At 46.2% G+C, this 20,589-nt stretch overlaps 1 protein-coding gene across 2 annotated transcripts in view; it reads right to left on the bottom strand.

Moving 5' to 3' along the window:
- Window positions 1-20,589, bottom strand: part of AGFG1 (ArfGAP with FG repeats 1) — an 89,801-nt gene that overhangs the window by 54,253 nt on the left and 14,959 nt on the right. Inside the window, exons 2-7 of one of the 2 annotated variants that reach the window (XM_078778060.1) lie at window positions 18,297-18,390; window positions 16,222-16,337; window positions 12,669-12,804; window positions 11,906-12,131; window positions 480-590; window positions 293-340 (exon numbers count right to left, since the gene is read on the bottom strand). In XM_078778060.1, coding sequence (XP_078634186.1) covers window positions 293-340; window positions 480-590; window positions 11,906-12,131; window positions 12,669-12,804; window positions 16,222-16,337; window positions 18,297-18,390 — 731 coding nt within the window. The remainder of the gene's footprint in view (window positions 1-292; window positions 341-479; window positions 591-11,905; window positions 12,132-12,668; window positions 12,805-16,221; window positions 16,338-18,296; window positions 18,391-20,589) is intronic. The other variant, XM_078778061.1, reaches the window with a different exon arrangement.

Genomic DNA, 20,589 nt, shown 5'->3' with positions numbered 1-20,589 from the left:
GGTGCGTCAGGAGGGCCTCCAGCATTGCACACCCAAGCAAAGCACGTGGTGTAAATTGTTACAAGTCAAGCAAAATTAAAATGGTTTATTTTACAAATAGCGAACACATCACAAATTAAAAACCAATAACGATGGAAACCAACGCAGCTTTCATCCGTAAACTGAACAAAATGGAAGGCAGCAAAGCAAAGCAGCGATTGGGCGGAGGCAGCAAAGCAAAAGAAGCAATTGGGCGAAGGTAGAAAACACACTCAGGCCGAGCGAGTCACATAGGCCATCGGTCACGTCTCACCTGCCGGCACACGAGGGCCTGCCCAACCGGAGCGCGAGCGTCGAAAGGCTAGGCAGGGGCACGGCACGGGACGAAACAAACCGTGATGGAAGAAATGACGCACACGGCAACGGCGAGATAATGCAAGCACTGAAAACATGCACGACATACGCGGAGCAAGCCACGCGCACCCGGTGCGAGCGCTCACCTGTGCTCTGCGTGCGGATGGGCTGGCTCGTTTTGCCGAACGCCCCAAAAGCACCGCTGACCACCGAGCTTCTGAAGGCATCAAAGTTGGCAAAGTTCGTGCTCATTCCACCTGTGAACGTCGTACAAGGTATGATTGTAAAATGATTATTGTGCCGTCAAACAAGTTTTCCAATTCGTAAAGTGAAGTTGCATTCACATGGAAAAGTATGGACGAACCCTGAAATCAAGTCATCAATCTACAAGCGGCAAATAACATTTCACCATGGCGATATCCAGAATTGGGAAACATTAGCATTTAGCAAGCAAAGTTGCTATCAATTATTATTATTTTTTTTCAATTTCTTCTGATCTTGACCTTGTTGATTTGACTTTACCTGCAGCTGCACAACCACGTCCAACTGTCGGCCCATGGGAAATACAAATAAACCAATTTCAATGGTTGCTAGAAGACAGGGCAGCATGTAGAATCATACTAACATAATCATAAGACTTTAAACAAACAAACAAAATATATATATATTTTGGGGGGCAATCCCCCCCCCCTACCCTTTCCCACCCTGTGTACCTCCTCAGAACCCAAATTTTCCAATGAATGAACAAACATTGGTACGACACACGTGATGAAGGTTGTGGTGAAGTTTCATCCAAATTGCGCGTGCAGTTTATGACCAAATTGCGCGTGCAGTTTATGAGAAGAAAGCAAATACCTTTTTTTGGAGGTCAACCTCCGCTACCCCCCCCCCCGTAAACTCCCCCAGGGCCTGATTTTTTTTTAATGCCATGAACCAACTTTGGTACAAAACGGGTGGTGAAGGTTGTGGTCAAGTTTCATTGAAATAGTGTGTGTAGTTTCAGAGAAGAAAACAAATATCTATTTTGGGGGGGTCAAACCTGGACCCACTTTTACCCCCCCCCCCCCCCCATAGACCCTCTTGGACTTCGATTTTCTTCGTGCCGTGAACAAATGTCGTTACATCACAGGTGAATAGGTTGTGGTCAAGTTTCATCGAAATAGTATTTATTATTTTGGAGGAAAAAGCAAATTCATATCAACCCTGGATCAACCTGGATCCTGGGGGGTCAAACCTGGATCCACTTTGAACCCCGGTCGACCCCCTCAAACTCTGATTTTTTTTAATGCCGTGAACAAACTTTCGTCACAACACAACAAATATAATTTGTGCCAAATTTGGTCACAATCCCATCAGCGGTTTCGGAGAAGAAATTGCAAGTGTTTACGGATGGACTGACGACGCGCCATCACATAAACTTCGTTCCAGGTGAGCTAAAAACATTGGCAATGATTTCATTCGGCATAAAACTTCTAGTGAGCCAGAAGGTGTTTCTCCTTGTGTTATCCTCAAATTCTCCATTGAGCTAGCAACCCCTCCGACCCATATAATGAATTCCTCTTTTCAACACGTAAAAGTGCCAGGTGCGTGGAAACGTGCCATGGTAGTCCCGGTACCCAAAACTAACCCTCACTCTTTGGAAAAGCCAAGTCCAATAGCCATTTCAGATAATTTTTCGAAGATGTACAGTATAGATTCAGGTGCAATTGCGCGTCGTCAGATCGTCAGTCCGTAAACACTTGCAACTTCTTCTCCAAAACCACTGATGGGATTGTGACCAAACTTGGCACAAATGATATTTGGAATGTTGCAACCTCAAGTTTGTTCACGACATTATTTTTAAAAATTGGGGTTTAAGGCGGTCTGCCGGGGGTCAAAGTGGGTCCAGGTTTGAGCCCCCCCACACCACCAAATAGGTATTTGCTTTTTCCTTTGAAACTATACACACACGATTTCGATAAAACTTGACCACAACCTTCATCACACATGATGTACCGAAGTTTGTTTACGGCAGTTAAAAAAAAAAAAAAAAAAAAATCAGGCCCTAAGTGGGTCTACGGAGGAAGGGGGGGTTGCCCCCCAGAATTTTTATGTTAGTATGATTCTACATGCTGTTCTGTGTTGTACCAACCATTGAAATTGGTTTAAAATACTATGATACTGTTTAAAATACCTTTGGTCAGTGTAGTAAACTGCTTTATTTTACCAGGTGAGAGCCCAAGGGTATTGCATTCTAGACATACACGTTATAATAACACGTACTTTATAGATGTACTCACGTTCTTGATACACGTTTTATATATACGTATATATATATATATATATAGTCGCATTATAATAGTACGTACTTTATAGATGTATGTACTCAGTTGAAAAATAATAATGTGTAGTACTGGCTACCACCAGGTGGCGTTTGTGGCCTACGTTAGCACATTATGTGCGGATAGACACAGACAGAAAAACAAACAAAAACAGAGACCCAAAAATAATACCTAGCAATTAGGTTAGCAGGCAGTCACCTTTCGAGATGGTCAAACCAATAATATGAGTTTAGATGTTGCAAAATGTGTCAAGATGGATTTTTCATTTGTGTGAGATTCTCCAAATGAGCCAATTGCACGGATAGGAAACCATTAGCTTGATCACGCATGCACGGTGAAAATTTTAGGCGTTTACTTCTAAACTAGACGCCCCTCGGTGGAGCGCACACTTCCGCCAGGCTGAACAGTTTATGTTTTGTATCCCACTTATAGGCCAGATCTGGATCCGGACCTGAACCAAAATCGAATGAGCTTGTTCTTGTCACCAAACCAACTCATCCACCTAGTTTTGTCATTACTCGTCCACAACTTTTTCAAATATCGTGCTACATATCGTTTTGGGCCCAATCTCAACGATGAAGAATCACTTCAAAAAATTAAATAATTCTCATATCTGGATACAGATTGGGATGTTCACCAAAATCGAATCAATTCGTCCTTGTCAAACACCCAACTTGTCCACCAGGTTCCGTCTGAATCTGCCCTTAACTTTTTGAGATTTCCTGTTCAAAACAAACAAACAGACAGGGGTTAAAACATAACTTCCATCCACCTTCTGTGGTTTTCCAGACTTTTCTCCCTTATCCTTGAACATAATTTAACTGAAACTTGGTACTTGGCTTTATTATGATAACTTACAGAACAAGTTTGAGTTTTAGGGCGTTTCGCCAATTGTTCACCGAGCTATGACCTTTTTGGACATAGAAAACATCACCAAATAGGGGACATCGATTGCAAAGCAATTCTCCCTCTTGTTAGTAAATGGACAAACCCATGAGCATGGCAGAAGGTTTCGGTTTTTAGCTTACCTGGACCGAAGTTCAGGGGAGCTTATGCGATGGCGCGTTGTCCGTCCGTCAGCCCGTCCGTAAACACTTGAAACTTCTTCTCCGAAACCGATGAGGGGATTGCGACCAAATTTGGCACAAGTTATATTTATTGTGTCGTAACTAAAGTTTGTTCACTAAAAGGGGTCTAATGGGGTCTACCGGGGGTCAAATTGGATCCATGTTGGACACCCCCCCCCCCCTGCCCCCCCCCCCCCCCCACGAGAAGGTCTGGTTAATCACCCATGATGTACCAATGTTTGTTCAAGGCATTAGAAAAATTGGGGTCTTAGGAGGTATATGGGGTTGGGGGAGAGCGGGGGTTGCCCCCCAAAATAGGTATTTTTTTGTTTATTTGTTTAAAGTCTTATGATTATGTTGGTATGATTCTACCTGTATGTTTTTAAATCATAAGTGTGTCAAAGCACCTGCCCCAAGGATACGAAACAATACTACCCCAGCCGTGCTGAAACGCGAAAAATAACTCAACAAAAGGCGAGAAGGGTTGAAAATCACCCAGAATCAATTTTTTCGTTACACAAGCGGCAGAACAAGAAGAGGGTCCTCAGACGAGCACAAATGCTGGGTTGTGCTCCATTACCAATCGGCTTGTAGCGCGTTCGCCAAGTGGCTTCGGCACTCCAGCAAGCGCTCCATCGAAACGGTCGATAACGAACGGCTAGCTCTGCAAGCCGATTGGTATTGGAACACACCCACTGGATCAGCTTTTTGTGTGAGTTTGTGTTTACTGCTGGCGGTGAGATTAGGAAGTTACCGTTATTCTTATCACATAAAATCATTCGAAATTTATCTACAGGAGAGGGGGGATCACGTTATTTAGCTTTTTATTATTGCCAATTATTGTACTATTATTGTCTACTCACCCATTCCTGGACCCGTGACCACATCACCCCCGTCCTTTACAAGCTTCACTGGCTCCCCATCCCCCAGAGAATCCAGTACAAAATCCTCCTCTAGACATACAAAGCCCTCCATAACCTGGCCCCATCCTACCTGGCTGACCTCCTCTCCAGACACACTCCCACCCGCAACCTCCGCTCTGCTGGTACCAACCTCCTGACCCCCTCCATCCGGACCAAATTCAGATCCTGGGGGGACAGGGCCTTCTCCATCGCTGCTCCCACCCTCTGGAACTCACTACCTCACACCATCAGAGACTCCTCCTCACTCACCACATTCAAAACATCACTAAAGACCCACCTGTTCAACACTGCATTCAACATTCAACCCACAGCATTTAACCCCTGACTATCTCTTCTCCTTCTCCCTCCTTTTGCTTTAAATATTTCCCTATTGATTCTTGTCTTTTTGCAATTGTTGTTTTCATGTATTGTTATGCATTATGTTTTCCACTCTGTCAAAGCGCCTTTGGGCTTCTGGAAAAGCGCTATACAAAATAAATGATTATTATTATTATTGCTGATAGCATTATAAATATTATATTGCAATAATGTTAATACTATGAATGAATATGAATGAATGATCGTTTTAAGGCCATTTTCCCCGCTATAGCGGGGTTTAGCCTTGCGGGCCCCATGACAATCATGGTTCCCTGTTTGAGGCAATGTTTTTATGGCCAGATGCCCTTCCTGACGCCAACCCTTAGTCGCATCTTACGATGCGCAGGGATACGGTGTACCTATTCTAAACCGGGGTACACACCGGGATCATTCATCCCAGCAAGCTGGTACTCATTACTACTCAATTTGCCGACCTCGGAAGGATGACAGGCTGAGTCAACCCCCCTGGTGTTAATTTAGCGATCGACCGGGATTCGAACCCAGGATCCTAGGATCCCAAGCCGGCACCCTAACCGCTAAGCCAACACCAGACTGAATGTTAATACTATGATTATGCCATTATCATTACCCCCGCCACCGAATGTAGATGGAGGTTATGTTCTCACTCCCGTCACCCTTTGGCTACCTGTCTCTGAGCAAAATATCTCAAAACGTTGTGGACAGATTCGGATGAAATTTGGTGGAGAGTTTGGGTATGTGACGTGGACAAATTGATTCAATTTTGGTGAAGATCTGGATCCGGATGTGTATCAGATAATTTTTAAGGTGATTCTTCACCATTGAGTGATCGGGCTAAAAACGATATGTAGCATGATATCTCAAATGGTTGTGGACAGATTCGGACAAAACTGGATGCACAGGTTGGGTATGGGACACGGACGAATTGATTCGATTTTGGTGAAGATTCGGATCCGGATCCAGATACGAGAATTATTTAATTTTTTGTGAGTGATTCTTCACCATTGAATGATCGGGCTAAAAACGACATGTTGCAAGATATTTCAAAAAGTGGTGGATGACATGACAAAACTTGGTGGATGAGTTGGGTAAGTGACAAGAACAACCCGATTGGATTTTGGTTCATGTCGGATCCAGATCCGGCCTATCAGTGGGATACAAACCGTAAACTGTTCAACCTGGCGGAGGAATGCTCTCTATCGAGTGCTGTTCTAGCTATTGTTGTTATTACCTTTTTCATTTGAAGCTCCTTCGAAAAATGCCACTGTAAGCTGGAATGACCCTCAAGCTGCTGTATTTACACCTTAACATGCCATTTTCTTTTCCAAGGTGGAAAAGGGCAATAAAAACATGAGAATTCCTCCAGACTTTTTGCAGTTGAGTATAAGGCAACATAGGCTATGCGAGTGCGAAAATAATGTGGAGGAGTCCTCTTACTCATGATACAATTGATGGTTGAAGCATCACTTGTAATACCATCTCCCACCACTGGGAGCTGCACTCCATGGTACACATTTACGAAGATAAATTTGCATCGTCGCACCTTCGGAAGTCCTGGTGAGGGGGGGCAAATGAAGTCGCTAAAACCTTTGCCATATGATTCGTAGTCCACTTTAGTTGGATGAGATTACTTAAGTAACGACCGAATACATCGACGTCAGACAGACGCCAAATTACGTACTTTAGTGTGATAGATTGACAAGGTTTACGGGGGCCCCACAGGGCCACTATTGCGTTTTGCATGGGGCCCCCAAATGACGAACGCCACCTATGCCACAAATAGCATGATCAAATGAATATGAGAGGATGTCTGGAGGAGAAAACGTGACATTTTCATCTTTGGAAGGAAGCAGTGATGGGAAATGCCAAGTTATCTCAAATACATTACAGGAGTGAGCTCATGATTAGATGTGCGGCTCATCGAAGGCAACACTTGCCACGTCAATTTACCTGGCTTTCAAATAAAAGCATGCTGTCATTGTAATATGATTAACGCTCAGAAGAGGAACAATTGCTTTTGGAAAGAAACGTCATCCATCAGCCATGCAGGGAAGGAGCACAATGTTTGGGGCATGGTTTTAAAATAACAGCAGTTTATCATCGTAATTTCTAACCATATGGATATCAAACGGACAACGTGGGACATTACAGGGCATAGAGAGATACACCGGGTGATCAAATTGAGAATGATGCATAAGCTGAGGGTTCAGAGCACCTCAAAGGCAGAAAGATAACATTGGAGAAGAGGGAGGGATTTTAGAAAAAAACCTGAAGCAGGTAGGCCTCGTGTATTGGTAATGGTTTAAAAAGCATAGCCCTGGGTTAAGGATCCAATGCTGGAAGCAAAGGGGTTCCATTGAGCTGGGGTGATGGAAGGAGGACTCGCGAAAAGCGTCACGGAAAGAGAGAGAGAGGGAGAGAATACAGTGTCGTAATGATGCAGAAATGGCAAAGAAACCTTTTGGGAACCAATGCGATTGGAAATGACAAAATTAATGAAGAGCTACCCCTCTGTGACACATGTAGAGAGGCCTAGATTTTATGGTCATCAAAATTTTTCCTTCATGAATTGATCAAATGCAGCCCAAAATGTCAACATTTGCATACTATTATGATTACTCTGCTGCTGGCCTTCAGAGAGTTAATAGGTATGCACACATGAGTGGCATCGTGCCTTGTTCCCAGAACGACAGGCCAATATCGGTCAGAGGTCATGGTAAGGCCAATGAAATCGCAAACCTAATTTGAATGAAAACGTTTCTCATGGTAATCTTCCCTCCTAAGTGCTTATCCATCCATTTCAACAAATATTTCTCTGTCCATTGCTCGCTTCTACACCAGTGAGGTTGAATAAGTCATCAACCAAAGATGGTCACCTGTTCTGCCACCATCGGTGCATTCTAAACGACATCTGGCAGGTCTGCCTTTGAAAACCGCCAGCAATTGTTACGGAGGTGTTCAGTGAGATCCACCAAAGGGATTCACAGAGATGAACCAAAGAGTTTCACAGAGATCCACCAAAACGGTTAAGAAAGATCCACCAAAAGAGTTCAGAAACATCCACCAAAATAATTCAGAAAGAGCCACCAAAAGAGTTCAGAAACATCCACCAAAACTAGAAAGAGCAATCAGAGATTGCAGACCCTCGCCAGGACGTGTTTTCAGTGTTTTTTTTAAAGGATTTTGTGTTAAAACAAATATGGTGGCCGAATCACGTGGCCAATGACGTCATCATTTTTTTTTCTCCACCAATTTATCCCCAGATGATGCTCAAGAAATTTCATCTTGATCGGATGAAGTTTTGTACTTGTCAAATTATGACGTCATAATGGAGGCACCTATGACATCATCATTAACATGTGTTATTCCACATGGAGAATTAGTTATAACAAGCCATGTCTCAATTTTTTCTATGCAGCGCTTTCGGAGATATAGACGTGCAATTTTTTCCAGTTTTTCCAAGATGATGGCTGAACCACGTGACCGATGACATCATTATTATTTTTTTCTCCCCAATTTATCCCTAGATGACGCTCAACAAATTTCATCTTGATCGGATGAAGTTTTGTACTTGTGAATTATGACGTCATAATGGAGGCACCTATGACGACGTCATTAACATTTTTTATTCCCCATGGAGAGTTCCTTACAATGAGCCATATCTCAATTTTTTCGATGCAGCGCTTTCGGAAATATAGAGGTGCAAAGTTTTTGTTTTTTCCAAGATGGTGCCCATACCACGTGACCTATGACATAATAATTATCATTAAAATAATTATACAGGTGGAGTTGCACCTATGGTGAAAATTTCCTGTTAATCAGACCAACGGTTGCAGAGAAAAATCAGATTTATTCTGTACGGACAAAGAAACAGACAGACAAACAGACAGACAAACGGACTCAAATGCAATACCCTCTCCTCAGGCGAGCGTAATAATTCATAAAGATCGACCAAAAGGGTTCAGAAAGATCGACCAAAAGGGGTCAGAAAGATCGACCAAAAGAGGTCAGAAAGATCCACCAAAATAATTCAGAAAGATCCACCAAAAGGGTTCAGAAAGATCCACCAAAAGGGTTCAGAAAGATCCACTAAAAGGGTTCAGAAAGATCGACAAAAGGGTTCAGAAAGATCCACTAAAAGGGTTCAGAAAGATCCACCAAAAGGGTTCAGAAAGATCCACCAAAAGGGTTCAGAAAGATCCACCAAAAGGGTTCAGAAAGATCCACCAAAAGGGTTCAGAAAGATCCACCAAAAGAGTTCAGAAAGATCCACCAAGAGTTCAGAAAGATCCACCAAAAGAGTTCAGAAAGATCCACCAAGAGTTCAGAAAGATCCACCAAAAGGGTTCAGAAAGATCCACCAAAAGAGTTCAGAAAGATCCACCAAAAGAGTTCAGAAAGATCCACCAAAAGAGTTCAGAAAGATCCACCAAGAGTTCAGAAAGATCCACCAAAAGAGTTCAGAAAGATCCACCAAAAGAGTTCAGAAAGATCCACCAACAGAGTTCAGTAAAGATCCACCAAAAGAGTTCAAAAAGATCCACCAAAAGAGTTCAGAAAGATCCACCAAAACTATTCAGAAAGATCGAGCAAAATGGTACAGAGAGACCCCTTTAATTCCACGCCAAGTTGCACTTGTCATCATATGCAAGATTGTGGAAAAGGTACACTTCAGAGATAACCAAATATTTGAATAGCAAAACCTGATTATCGATTAACTGCTGGGACCCCTCTCACAAACTTGTTTATGGTTTGAAAAAAAAAGAAAAAAAAAAGAAAAAAGAGTGCCACCTACTTGAAGTAGGAGGCGACGATATTCTCCTCCCTCATCCTCAAGCCTCAGTCTGTTTAACACGAAGTCCCGCTTCTCCAAGCCAATACCTTTCACGGTTGGCTGCCATCCTTCATGCATACAAATCAACTCAGGCTGAATGAAATATTTTCCCTCGCTCTCTCCCTGGCACCTTCCATTCTGCTGTAGGGAACTGTGCCAGGTCCATTTCTGCTTCTTGTGTACATACATAACCTCTCTTTCACCTTGACAATGACTCCACAATTCTATAAAAGGACATTTTTCTGCAATAAATCAATCTTATCTGGACACTCAGAAATTGGCAAAACAGCAATTTATTGTCAATATATTGTGAAGGAAAGACTAATTTACAACCCCCAAGAACACAGAAAATAACCAACCACAGAAACATTAAAGAAAATATTCACTAGTTAATGTGCGACTTCTGACGCACACGGACTCCAACGCCGCCTCCGACAAGCACGGCCTCCAACCATTCCGCGCGCACAGCCTCCAGCCCTGCCTCCGACACACACCTCCTCCAGCCCCGCCTCCGACGCGCACGGCCTCCAGCCCTGCCTTCGACGTGCACGGCCTCCAGCCCCACCTCCGACGCGCACAGCTTCCAGCCCACCCTCCGACGCGCACAGCCTTCAGCCCTGCCTCCGACGCGCACAGCCTCCAGCCCTGCCTCCAACGCGCACGCCTCCAGCCCAGCCTCCGGACGTGCACGGCCTCCAGCCCCGCCTCCGACGCGCACGGCCTCCAGCTCAGCCTCCGACGCGCACGGCCTCCAGCCCAGCCTCCAACACGCACGGCCTCCAGCCATGCCTCCGACGCACATGGCCTCCAGCCCTGCCTCCGACGCACACGGCCTCCAGCCCTGCCTCCGACGCACACGGCTTCCAGCCCAGCCTCCGACGCGCACGGCCTCCAGCCATGCCTCCGACGCACATGGCCTCCAGCCCTGCCTCCGACGCACACGGCCTCCAGCCCTGCCTCCGACGCACACGGCCTCCAGCCCTGCCTCCGACGCACATGGCCTCCAGCCCTGCCTCTGACGCACACGGCCTCCAGCCCTGCTTCCAATGCGCACGGCCTCCAGCCCAGCCTCCGACGCGCACAGCCTCCAGCCCAGCCTCCGACGTGCACGACCTCCAGCCCTGCCTGTGATGCACACAGCCTCCAGCACTGCTTCCGATACGCATGGCCTCCAGCCCTACCTCTGACGTGGATGGCCTCCAGCCCTGCCTCCGACACGCACGGCCTCCAGCCCAGCCTCCGACGCGCACGGCCTCCAGCCCTGCCTCTGACGCACATGGCCTCCAGCCCTGCCTCCGACGCACACGGCCTCCAGCCCATCCTCCGACGCACACGGCCTCCAGCCCTGCCTCCGATGCACACGGCCTCCAGCCCTACCTCCGACGTGCATGGCCTCCAACCCTGCCTCCGACACGCACGGCCTCCAGCCCCACCTCCGACGCGCACGGCCTCCAGCCCCGCCAACGACATCCACGGCCTCCAGCCCTGCCTCTGACGCGCACAGTCTCCAGCCTCGCTCTCCGACACGCACGGCCTTCAGCCCCACCTCCGACGATCACGGCCCTTTCAGTGTCCCCTCCGATCACGGTCCTTCAGTGTCACATCCGCAACCCCCCCCCTTCTGGACGAGCATGAACTCTAGCCCCCCCCCCTCCCGACGCACACAACCTCCAGCCCCCGTAACGACCCTGATCTCCAGCCCGCCAGCATGCGACCCCCAGACCACAACCTTTAGCTCGAGTAGATGCCAAATTTGGCACTTCTTAATTTCTATCATCTTAATGGCAAAATACATCGCTCTTCAAAACTTCTGCTCCTTTGTCGTTACAATATCATTACATGGCAGCCTTTGCAATGTCAAAGCTGCACGATGGTGTTTTGGTGAACTATTATGTACATGGAGGACAACATTATGAATTGACGTTAACCAAGACATACTAATTATTGCTAACCAACATATAATAATTACTGCTGTACGGTGTCAAGCAAACAAACAACTCTGCAAAGCACACACAAGTCCAATACCAAAAGCTTTGGAGCCAGAGACAAAGGGACACAAAGAAAACCTCCTTGCACTGTGGATGGCCTCACCTGCTGAAGCAGAAGGGAAGGGAGGAAAGTCAGCAGGTTGTGGAGCTGTGCTGGCTCCAAAGGAAGGAAAGGTGGTGGTGGTTTGTGGAACCGTTCCTGCAAGGGTAGCAGACACCGAGGGAGATGGTGCAAACGGGTCACTCCTCAGTTCACTCAGGAGATCCATTTGTGAGGATTTCCTGGTCTGAAGCTGCAGCTGTGATTGCGGGCGACTTGTCGCTGGAGACTAGTGTGGGTTGGAGGGTGGGGGGGTACAGAACATCAAGTCACTTAAACTACACATTGGAATTTTTCCAGATGAAACATTCCTCACAGCTCAAGTCTGAATGATCTGGAATGCAATGATCTGGATTAGGAAAAAATAAAGAAATAAATAAATATATAGCAGAAGAAACCTCGATCTGCTATTCCTAATCGAAGGACGGCAATTGTTCTCGTTACGAGCTAGTCGGTTCAAAAGAGCAAGGACAAGGTTCGGGTTTAACTGATGCAATTGATGGCGAGAGAGCGCAATCTCATGTCACAACACATGTTCCCCCAACAGGTGGGAAGCAGCAGCAGGTGAGGACGCATTGAAGACTTTTCTGTGAAATCGCGTCTGCACAAACGCTCAATCTAGCATTGGGCTAAGGAACTCAGAAGGTTCATCACCATTGTGAATTCATTGGCACAGGCACTTCATAGAACAGGAAGTTCAACAACCGACTCACGTAAAAATTCCAACGTGACAAATTTTGTAAGCAGACGGAGAAGAGGTCAGCACCTGGGTCGGAGTGGCGCGGCAGGTGGAGGCCTTTCCAGGCCGAACTTCAGGAGTGCTGCTTCCACTACTGGCCGATGAGCCAGAAAGTGAGGCGTGAACCGCCGCCACGGTCTTAGCCTGTTCTGGAAGAACGTACCTGAAAGCAAAACAATCTGTGACAACGGGTGGGCCTCAAGAAAAGGATAACAATAATTTAAGAGCAGAGCAGCCAAGAGGAAAAGAAACGACGTGACAAAGAGTGAAAAAGAAACAGAGGCCGGCACCACAGGCCTTCACAAACCTAGGAACAGTTTACATCAGCGTGACGTCCGAATCGATAAAGTCGTTCTCGATATCCCCGTGAACGAGACAGACAAGTCAATTCGAGAAGCAAAATGACAGCAAAACACTCTTTGGCAATAAGTGGAAATAGGAGAGAAAAATGTGATGAACACATGTACGACTTCACATCAAAATGAGACGAGTCGAGCCTCAACCAAAAATGAAAACATTTAACGAACTAATCCCTTGGTTAACTCTTAAAACACGAGACTCGAGCCAAGTGAATGCAAGCACAAACATGTGCGACACTAGAACGATACTCAGTAGAGAGAATATAGTATGGCGGAGAGGTGCAGGAATTGTGCTTTTGATGATACAAGCATGGCATTTGGCGCACAGTCAGAGTATGTCCTTAGAAAGATATTTGGCTATCGGGCCATCGCGGATTTGTCCTTTTTTGAAAAATGGCCGCCATTGTTGTCACAGGACAAATCTGCGATGACCCTACAGCCAAATATCTTCCTTAACGCATACTCTGTGTGCCAACTCTCGTGCTTGTATCAACAAAGGCACAATTATCCCAAATATTTCACCTATCTGCCGTACTAAAAATTGGGCGCCATTTTTATTGGACACATCTGTAATGATTCTCATAGTCAGAATATTTAACTGTGTACCAAATACCATGCTTGTATGATTCAAACAACAGTTTATACAAATTAATATACCATATACCATATACCATAATATACCATATAAATGGCGGCCATTTAAAAAAAAAATGTTCTCACAGGACAAATATATGATAACCCTATAGTTAGGGGTCTTTAATTATGTGCCAAATGTCAAGCTTGTATGACCACAACAGCTTATACACAGTAATGTACCAAAAACAAGCAATGGAGGCCATTTTGAAAAATGGCTGCCATTGTTGTCACAGGACAAATCTGCGATGGCCCTATAGCCAAATATCTTCCTTAGGGCGTACTCTAACTGTGTGCCAACTCTCGTGCTTGTATCATCAAAGGCACAATTCTCCCAAATATTTCACCTATCTGCCGTACTAATATTGAGACTATGAGACATAGAAACATTGACATTGAGACATTGGAAATGAATGTAGAAGGAAGTAGAGGACGGGGAAGACCGAGAAAGACTTGGCTGAAGATGTTGGAAGAAGAAATGCGGGCAAGAGGGTTAACAAGGAGAGATGCAGAAAATAGGGCAAAATGGGGAAGATTGTCATGGGGACCGCAAGGCTAACCCCCGCTCTAGCAGGGAAAATGGCCTTAAAATGCATGTTGTTGTTGTTGTTGTTGTTGTCATACTAATACCTCCGCCAGGCTGAACATTAAAAGTTTTCTATCCCACCTACAGGCCGGATCTGGATTTGGACCTGAAACAAAATCGAATCGGCTTGTTCTCGTCACCTAACCAACCTGTCCACCAGGTTTTGTCATAACTCGTCCATAACTTTTTGAGATATCGCGCTATATATCCCTTTTGGCCCCATCTCTCAATGGTGAAGAATCACGGAAACAATTTTTTTTTAATTCTCGTATCCGGATCTGGATCTTCACCAAAATCTATACAATTCGTCCTTGGCACGCATCAAACATACCGACCAAGTTTCGTCCGAATCGTCCATAACTTATCGAGACAGACAAACATACAGACAGACCGACAGGGATGAAAACATAACCTCCGTTCACCGAATAATCTGTCCAATACCTATCAGAATGTTTTCACATACAATCTCAGTTGGTGGGAATGTGCAACTTGGTAATGGAGGCGCACACTCGACGGAGGTTCGTGACGGTCACAACGAGTCGAGGTATGCCTGGAGTGTAGAACCGATCCTGAACAGATCGACAAACGCAGAATACTCGACAGAAGGTGATTCAGCCAGGAATTCGCAATTTGTTCAGGGTGGCAGGTATTACTGGCCTACTTTTCATGAAAGACACTGTGGGATGTTTAATGTCCACCAACGCTGGTTGCTGGCAGATGGTCCTCCGCCTTAACGTCCATCCGACGGCGATGCAGAATACCAGGTTGGGAGTTTATATCTTGGTCGGGATTCAAATCCCAGCTACCCAAAGGTCATCGGACAACGGATGACGGTGCAAACAATGGATGACAGGATGAATTTCCACGTCACTTAAATGCCAATGGTGAATCGGCATTCACAATTCACAAATGTAAATAATAATCCTACGAGTTCTCTTACAAAGAGCTTCAACGCAGGAGGCCCATCAAGCCTGCGCTATGGTTGTTTGGCTGTGCTCTATCCTGAGAGTCAGCATCAAGCAAGGAAGTAGCGCGTACCATTTTAAAAAGTCTTTGGTACGATTCGGCCTGGGTTCGGACCGCCAGCCTCCCAGACTCAGAGCGGACGCCACAACCGTTACGCCACTGAGTCAATGTTGTTGGAATCTCGGGCAGCGAGGCCTATTCTCCCTCCCCCACCGTATTCAAACCTCCCCACAGTATTCCTTCACCGTTATCGACTTCAGTGCCAAATAAATATTCATGAAACTGCTTCAACAGGATTCCTGACATCAGCATCCTCGTAATATCCTGGTAATAGTTGTGAAATAGGATCACTCTCAAGGCCACCTATGGGGGAAAGTTTCCCACCTGTAACCCTTTGGAAGTGACGCGATTACGAGCAATTTTTTCCGAACGTGCACAGCAATAAAAACTTAGGCAGAGAGTAAAAGTAGAGGAGTTTAACCATCGAAATGATTAATGAATTCATCAATGAAAGTCACGAAAATCCAGAAAATCATGAGCATTGCCAAACAAGTGTGACATTTTACTCTGCACTGGAAAAATGCTCCATCTGACGTCACAATACATTGCACGGTGACCTGTCACGTGCACGGGGAAAGGTTTAGGGCTTCAAAATGCGGATTAAAGAATTCAAGGGGGGGGGGGGCGGCAAAATGGAGAAACGACGTTGGGAGCACGGAATAATATCGGAACATTTGGCCATTTGGACACAAGAATAAACTTGTACTCACTCCTTCCATCCTATCCTACAGTTAAACAACCTATCCCGTGTGTCTGCAATCCTCCTCCACTCTGTTCCCCGTCAGTCCTGCCCCCTCATCCCCCAACAAAGAGAATACACACATGGCTCTTAAGGTTAGGGAGGGTTACAACGCAAAGAAAAGAGGAAAGGGTTATTTTAAGGCTCAGACGGCAGACACCTCCGAATCCACCAAACGAGTTTCAAATCGAGAATAGAAAACTGATCAACCGACGCTTCCACAAACGGACTACGTACCATTTCTTTTTCTCATACTTGTCTTGAAGAAAATCCTTCGCTTTCTGTGGATCTTTGAAGTCTGGCATGAGCGACGAACGTTCATCGTACAGGCCCAACCAGATGAGCCGACACACCTGGGGGAGGTGCAGCGCTCGGTGTCAATCACAGAATGCCCGTTCGCCCATCGTTAGAACCACCCCTTACATCTTCATTTAGCGAGCTTCTTGGGGAAGCCAGGCCGCATGTTGCATCATGCTCCCGAAAGATCTCAAATCGTGTTACGATTGCGCAAGAGGAAAAGACTTCCAAAAGCCACTTTGAGTGCTTGTGTGGGTAAACAATGGGTTCTAAAGTCACAATCGAGCAAAGAACAGAAACTAAGTAAGTTTACAAAAGGGTACAACAACTCAAAACATGACCATTCATGTGCTCTGGTACATTTGCAGAATCAATGGCTTTCACCAACAACGCAAACGGCATAAAGATGATCAAGTGTGAATGACGGGCATCATCACTTCCTGTCCCAGAGTCAAATCCATGTCACGTACTCTGGACAAGACACAGATGAACGCACGTGTACTAGTGGTCAGGACAAGAGCAGCACGTCGGAGGAGGTGCAACACTGAGGAAGCATGGGAGCGTAACGTGGGAAACGGGCGGGCAAACATTTGTGATGGTCCGCGGTTGTTAGACAGGTAAACAGCATCACAGAAAGTGAAACGGGCCACTGGCGATCAAATTTGCTCGGGAAAAATATCGCAGAAACCGATGGACCTTTGGGTTCGGATTCCGCCAGGCGTCTCCGGGGTACCCGACGCAGAGTCCATCATCGGCACGTCGGGGGACTTTCAACTGGAACAGCATGGGAGGAGAGGCGATCCTGGCTTCGAGTCGAGCATCGCAGGCATTACAGAGCAACGCCATGAAACTTTCACTCACGGAGGACAACCTGTCGGTCAAATCTGCGAGGCGAAGTGAACCGGCTCAGCATTTTGGTCTGATTGTGTTTTATTCGATTTATTTCATTTTAATTGTGGGTGACGCATGATCGACGTGGAGTATGAAACCAGGAAGGACTTTGACTCCATTTTGAATTCTGCAGAGGACCAAGGCAGGCCTTGCTGGATTAGGTCCGCTGGCTTGGGATAATTGGTGGGTCGCTGCATTTGTGGCGATACCTTGTGCTGTCCTGTTTGGCTGCCGAGGATAAGCATCAAGGAACAAATTTTTCAGAATACCAAATACGAGAGATCAAGCAACCGAATATACTACCTAGGAGTGGCGCGGTCAAACTGGAGGACATGACGGCGACAGGATTGCATTCAATGGAAACCGATGAAGGTGTATAGTTCAAACGTTTGCTCAATGTGCCCAGCGCTGGGCCTGGGAATAGCTTTGGGCCTGACTTGCTTGAATGAGGAATAAGGACGGCACCTCGCGGTTGTTCAAACGAACGGATAAAGGATCGGCCTAATCCCAACCAAATCATCGGATCCTCCAACCCGAATGGTCATACGTGTTTATGCTGCCGAACATCGGCATGGTGATAGCGTTTAGTTATCATTTTTATCCTCACACACAGGCGCGGAATCGTGCATAATGAACCGGCCTCTCGCTGCGAATGCTGAGCAAATGTGACCTCGGACTTCAACTATCACACGCTTGGGTGATGTTAAACCGTCCTGGAGTACACACACGACCAGAGCAGCACTTGGTGGAGCGCATAACTCCGCCAGGCTGAACCAGTTTACATTGATAGGCCAGATCCGGATCCAGTCCTGAACCAAACTCTAATCATTTCGTCCTTGTCCCACAGCCAAACTGTCCGCCAAGTTTCTTCTGAATCCGTCCATAACTTAGTGATATATCCAGATCACAAACAGACAAACAGACAGACAGACAAGGGTGAATGCATAACCTTCATCCACCTTCGGTGACGGAAGTAACAAGTGTATGCCACCGTCACAACAGTGCAAGCGTCACGAGCCCCCGGTTGTTCGAGTCATCATCAACAAAGCCACAGTGGTCAGAATGACTCATCCAAGCAATTTTGTTTTCTCTTTAAACCAGCAATGACTTTATTTCCCACAAACCTCGTTCCCGTGCTTCTGCAGAAACTCGATTTCTGAGTCGGTGAAGGTTGTCATGGAGATGGATTTGACGCGATGAGGAGGATTCAAGCCTCTCCTGCAACGAAACAAGCATCGAGAGCCAACAGATTAGTCATCATGACATGACGTGACCTCCACAATCATGCCGTAATAGTCAGAGGTAATATTAATGGGGTCTGACATTATAATTCCACCCGCATAGGAAATGGGGTTCAAAAGGAACATCCATGGAAGAAGGCCTGGCACAGGAGTCGAGATCATGAAAGTTGGTAATCATAAAAGGTTTTATGACACACCACTACCATTCTTGGCAAGTAAGCCAACCCAGAGGGTGATTATGGTAGAGGGGAAAAAGACGATATAAGCAAAACAAACAAGAGAGACCGATACGTGCAACTCTGATACCAAGAAACGGAACATGCGCGGTATCGCCAGGTATCCAGAGCAGGCGAATCGGACACCAAACCAAAACGTGGCTTCACTTCTATTGCTACGCAATGACCGTACAACCGAGAAAGCGCTCCGGTCTAGCAGTTGAATTATGATCGCGAAGAGTAACCAAACGTACGAGTGCCTGGACCACCCGGCCACCTTTCAAAGCTCAGCAGCGCGCCGTCCGCCCGGGTCTCCGGTTCATGCAATCGGTCACAGTCCTTTTGTGCAAAGCGCGAGACGTGGTCAAAAACAACAAATACCACTATCATACGGTATGGAGGATTACGAATAAAAAGAATGAAGAAAGGCTCAATGCGTCATAAGGAGAAGATGCACAAGGAAAGGGCACGGTGTACAAGAGTGAGTGGTCATATTATAGAGAAAGCTCGGTATACGGAGGTTACTGTGCGCGAGTTTGGTCAAAGATACTGCAGAAACGATGATGGTTCCAAAGTTCCGTGGAAGGAGCTTGTTCGGAAACGCGTTGCAGGGTCACGTGACAAGGGGGCGAAGACTTGAAAGTGGAAATTGAAAATAGATGGGAAACAAAGCATCATTCCACCAATACGGTTAACGATGCATGAGGTGCTAAACAAGTTTAACAAAAACTACTTAGTTGTTTGTGTACAGCTGGAGTACCGAGGGTGAGGCCTAAAATAGACAGGCCAGTTATAACACCACCCTCGCACCCCTATGCCCACCCTCTTCTTCGAGCAATGATTAAGCGACAACACAAATATTGTTATTATTATTATTATTATTATTTTAAATACAGAATCGAGGCTCGTGTAAGAGCTAACACATTGAACATGAAAAGATGCACAGACACATAAAACATGCAATGAAGGGAGCGGGAGACAAGAGGGGGAGAGAGGGAAGCACACAAGCACAACCACAGAAGAGAACAGGGATGTCGGTAGATCTGTGGAAGGGGGAGGGCTGGGGGAGGAGGGAGTGGTACACGGTATAAAGCAAATGAACACTTATAGCAATTTCAGGAAAGAAGTTGGGGATTTTAAGAGGCGGATTTGGGGTGTTTTAACAGGGGTAGAAGAGATCAAAGTTTTGGATGGGGGAAGATAAGAGATGGCGGTGAACAGCTGTTTTAAAGACCTGGAGGGAGCAGAGGGATTGAAGAGAGTGTGGGAGTTTGTTCCAGAGGTGGGAGAAAAGAGGAATGAAAGAGTGAATGTGAGCAGAGAGTCTTGATTTTGGCAGTCTCACCAGAAGAGGGTTTCTGGCAGATCTTGTGTGTGCTGCAAGAATCTTTTGGGGGACACAGCACAGAGAGAGCAGGGGGAGCAAGGTTGGAGAGGAGTCGGAAGACAGAAAGACCACCTACCTGCCTGCGGTGGGGGAGAGAAAGGCCCTCAGAATCAGCTTCATCACGAGAGATTCCAATGATTCTGAATGCTTTGGTTTCAACCGCATGAAGCCGAGCTAGGTGTGAGGCAGGAGCACCACCCCAGAGGGGAGAGCAGTATTCCATTGAGTTGCGGATGAAAGCTTTGTATGTGGTGAGGAGCTCAGAAATGCCCAGAAAGGACTTCGCACGACAGATGATGCCCAGTCGGCGACTGGCTTTGGAGGCCAGCTTGGAAATGTGGTTTTCCCAGGAAAGATCATGGCAGATAGTGAGACCCAAAAGCTTGAGTGGCAGACTTCTTCAAGAAGATTGTTCATAAAGTAGATGGGATGGTTGTCCAGACGGTCTTTTCGGAGAGACAAAGTGAGAGTGTGAGATTTGTCAGGATTGAAAGACATGTTCCACTTTTTTGACCAGTTTGTGATATTGTCCAGGTCTGCAGAGAGTGAGGAGGCTGCAGACTGCCGATCTGAG

The sequence above is a fragment of the Myxine glutinosa genome, chromosome 5, assembly GCF_964187855.1.
Source record: "Myxine glutinosa chromosome 5, kmMyxGlut1.1, whole genome shotgun sequence".
NCBI lineage: Eukaryota > Metazoa > Chordata > Myxini > Myxiniformes > Myxinidae > Myxine > Myxine glutinosa.
Note: the sequence above shows the minus strand (reverse complement) of the source record. Positions and strands in the feature narration are given on the sequence as shown.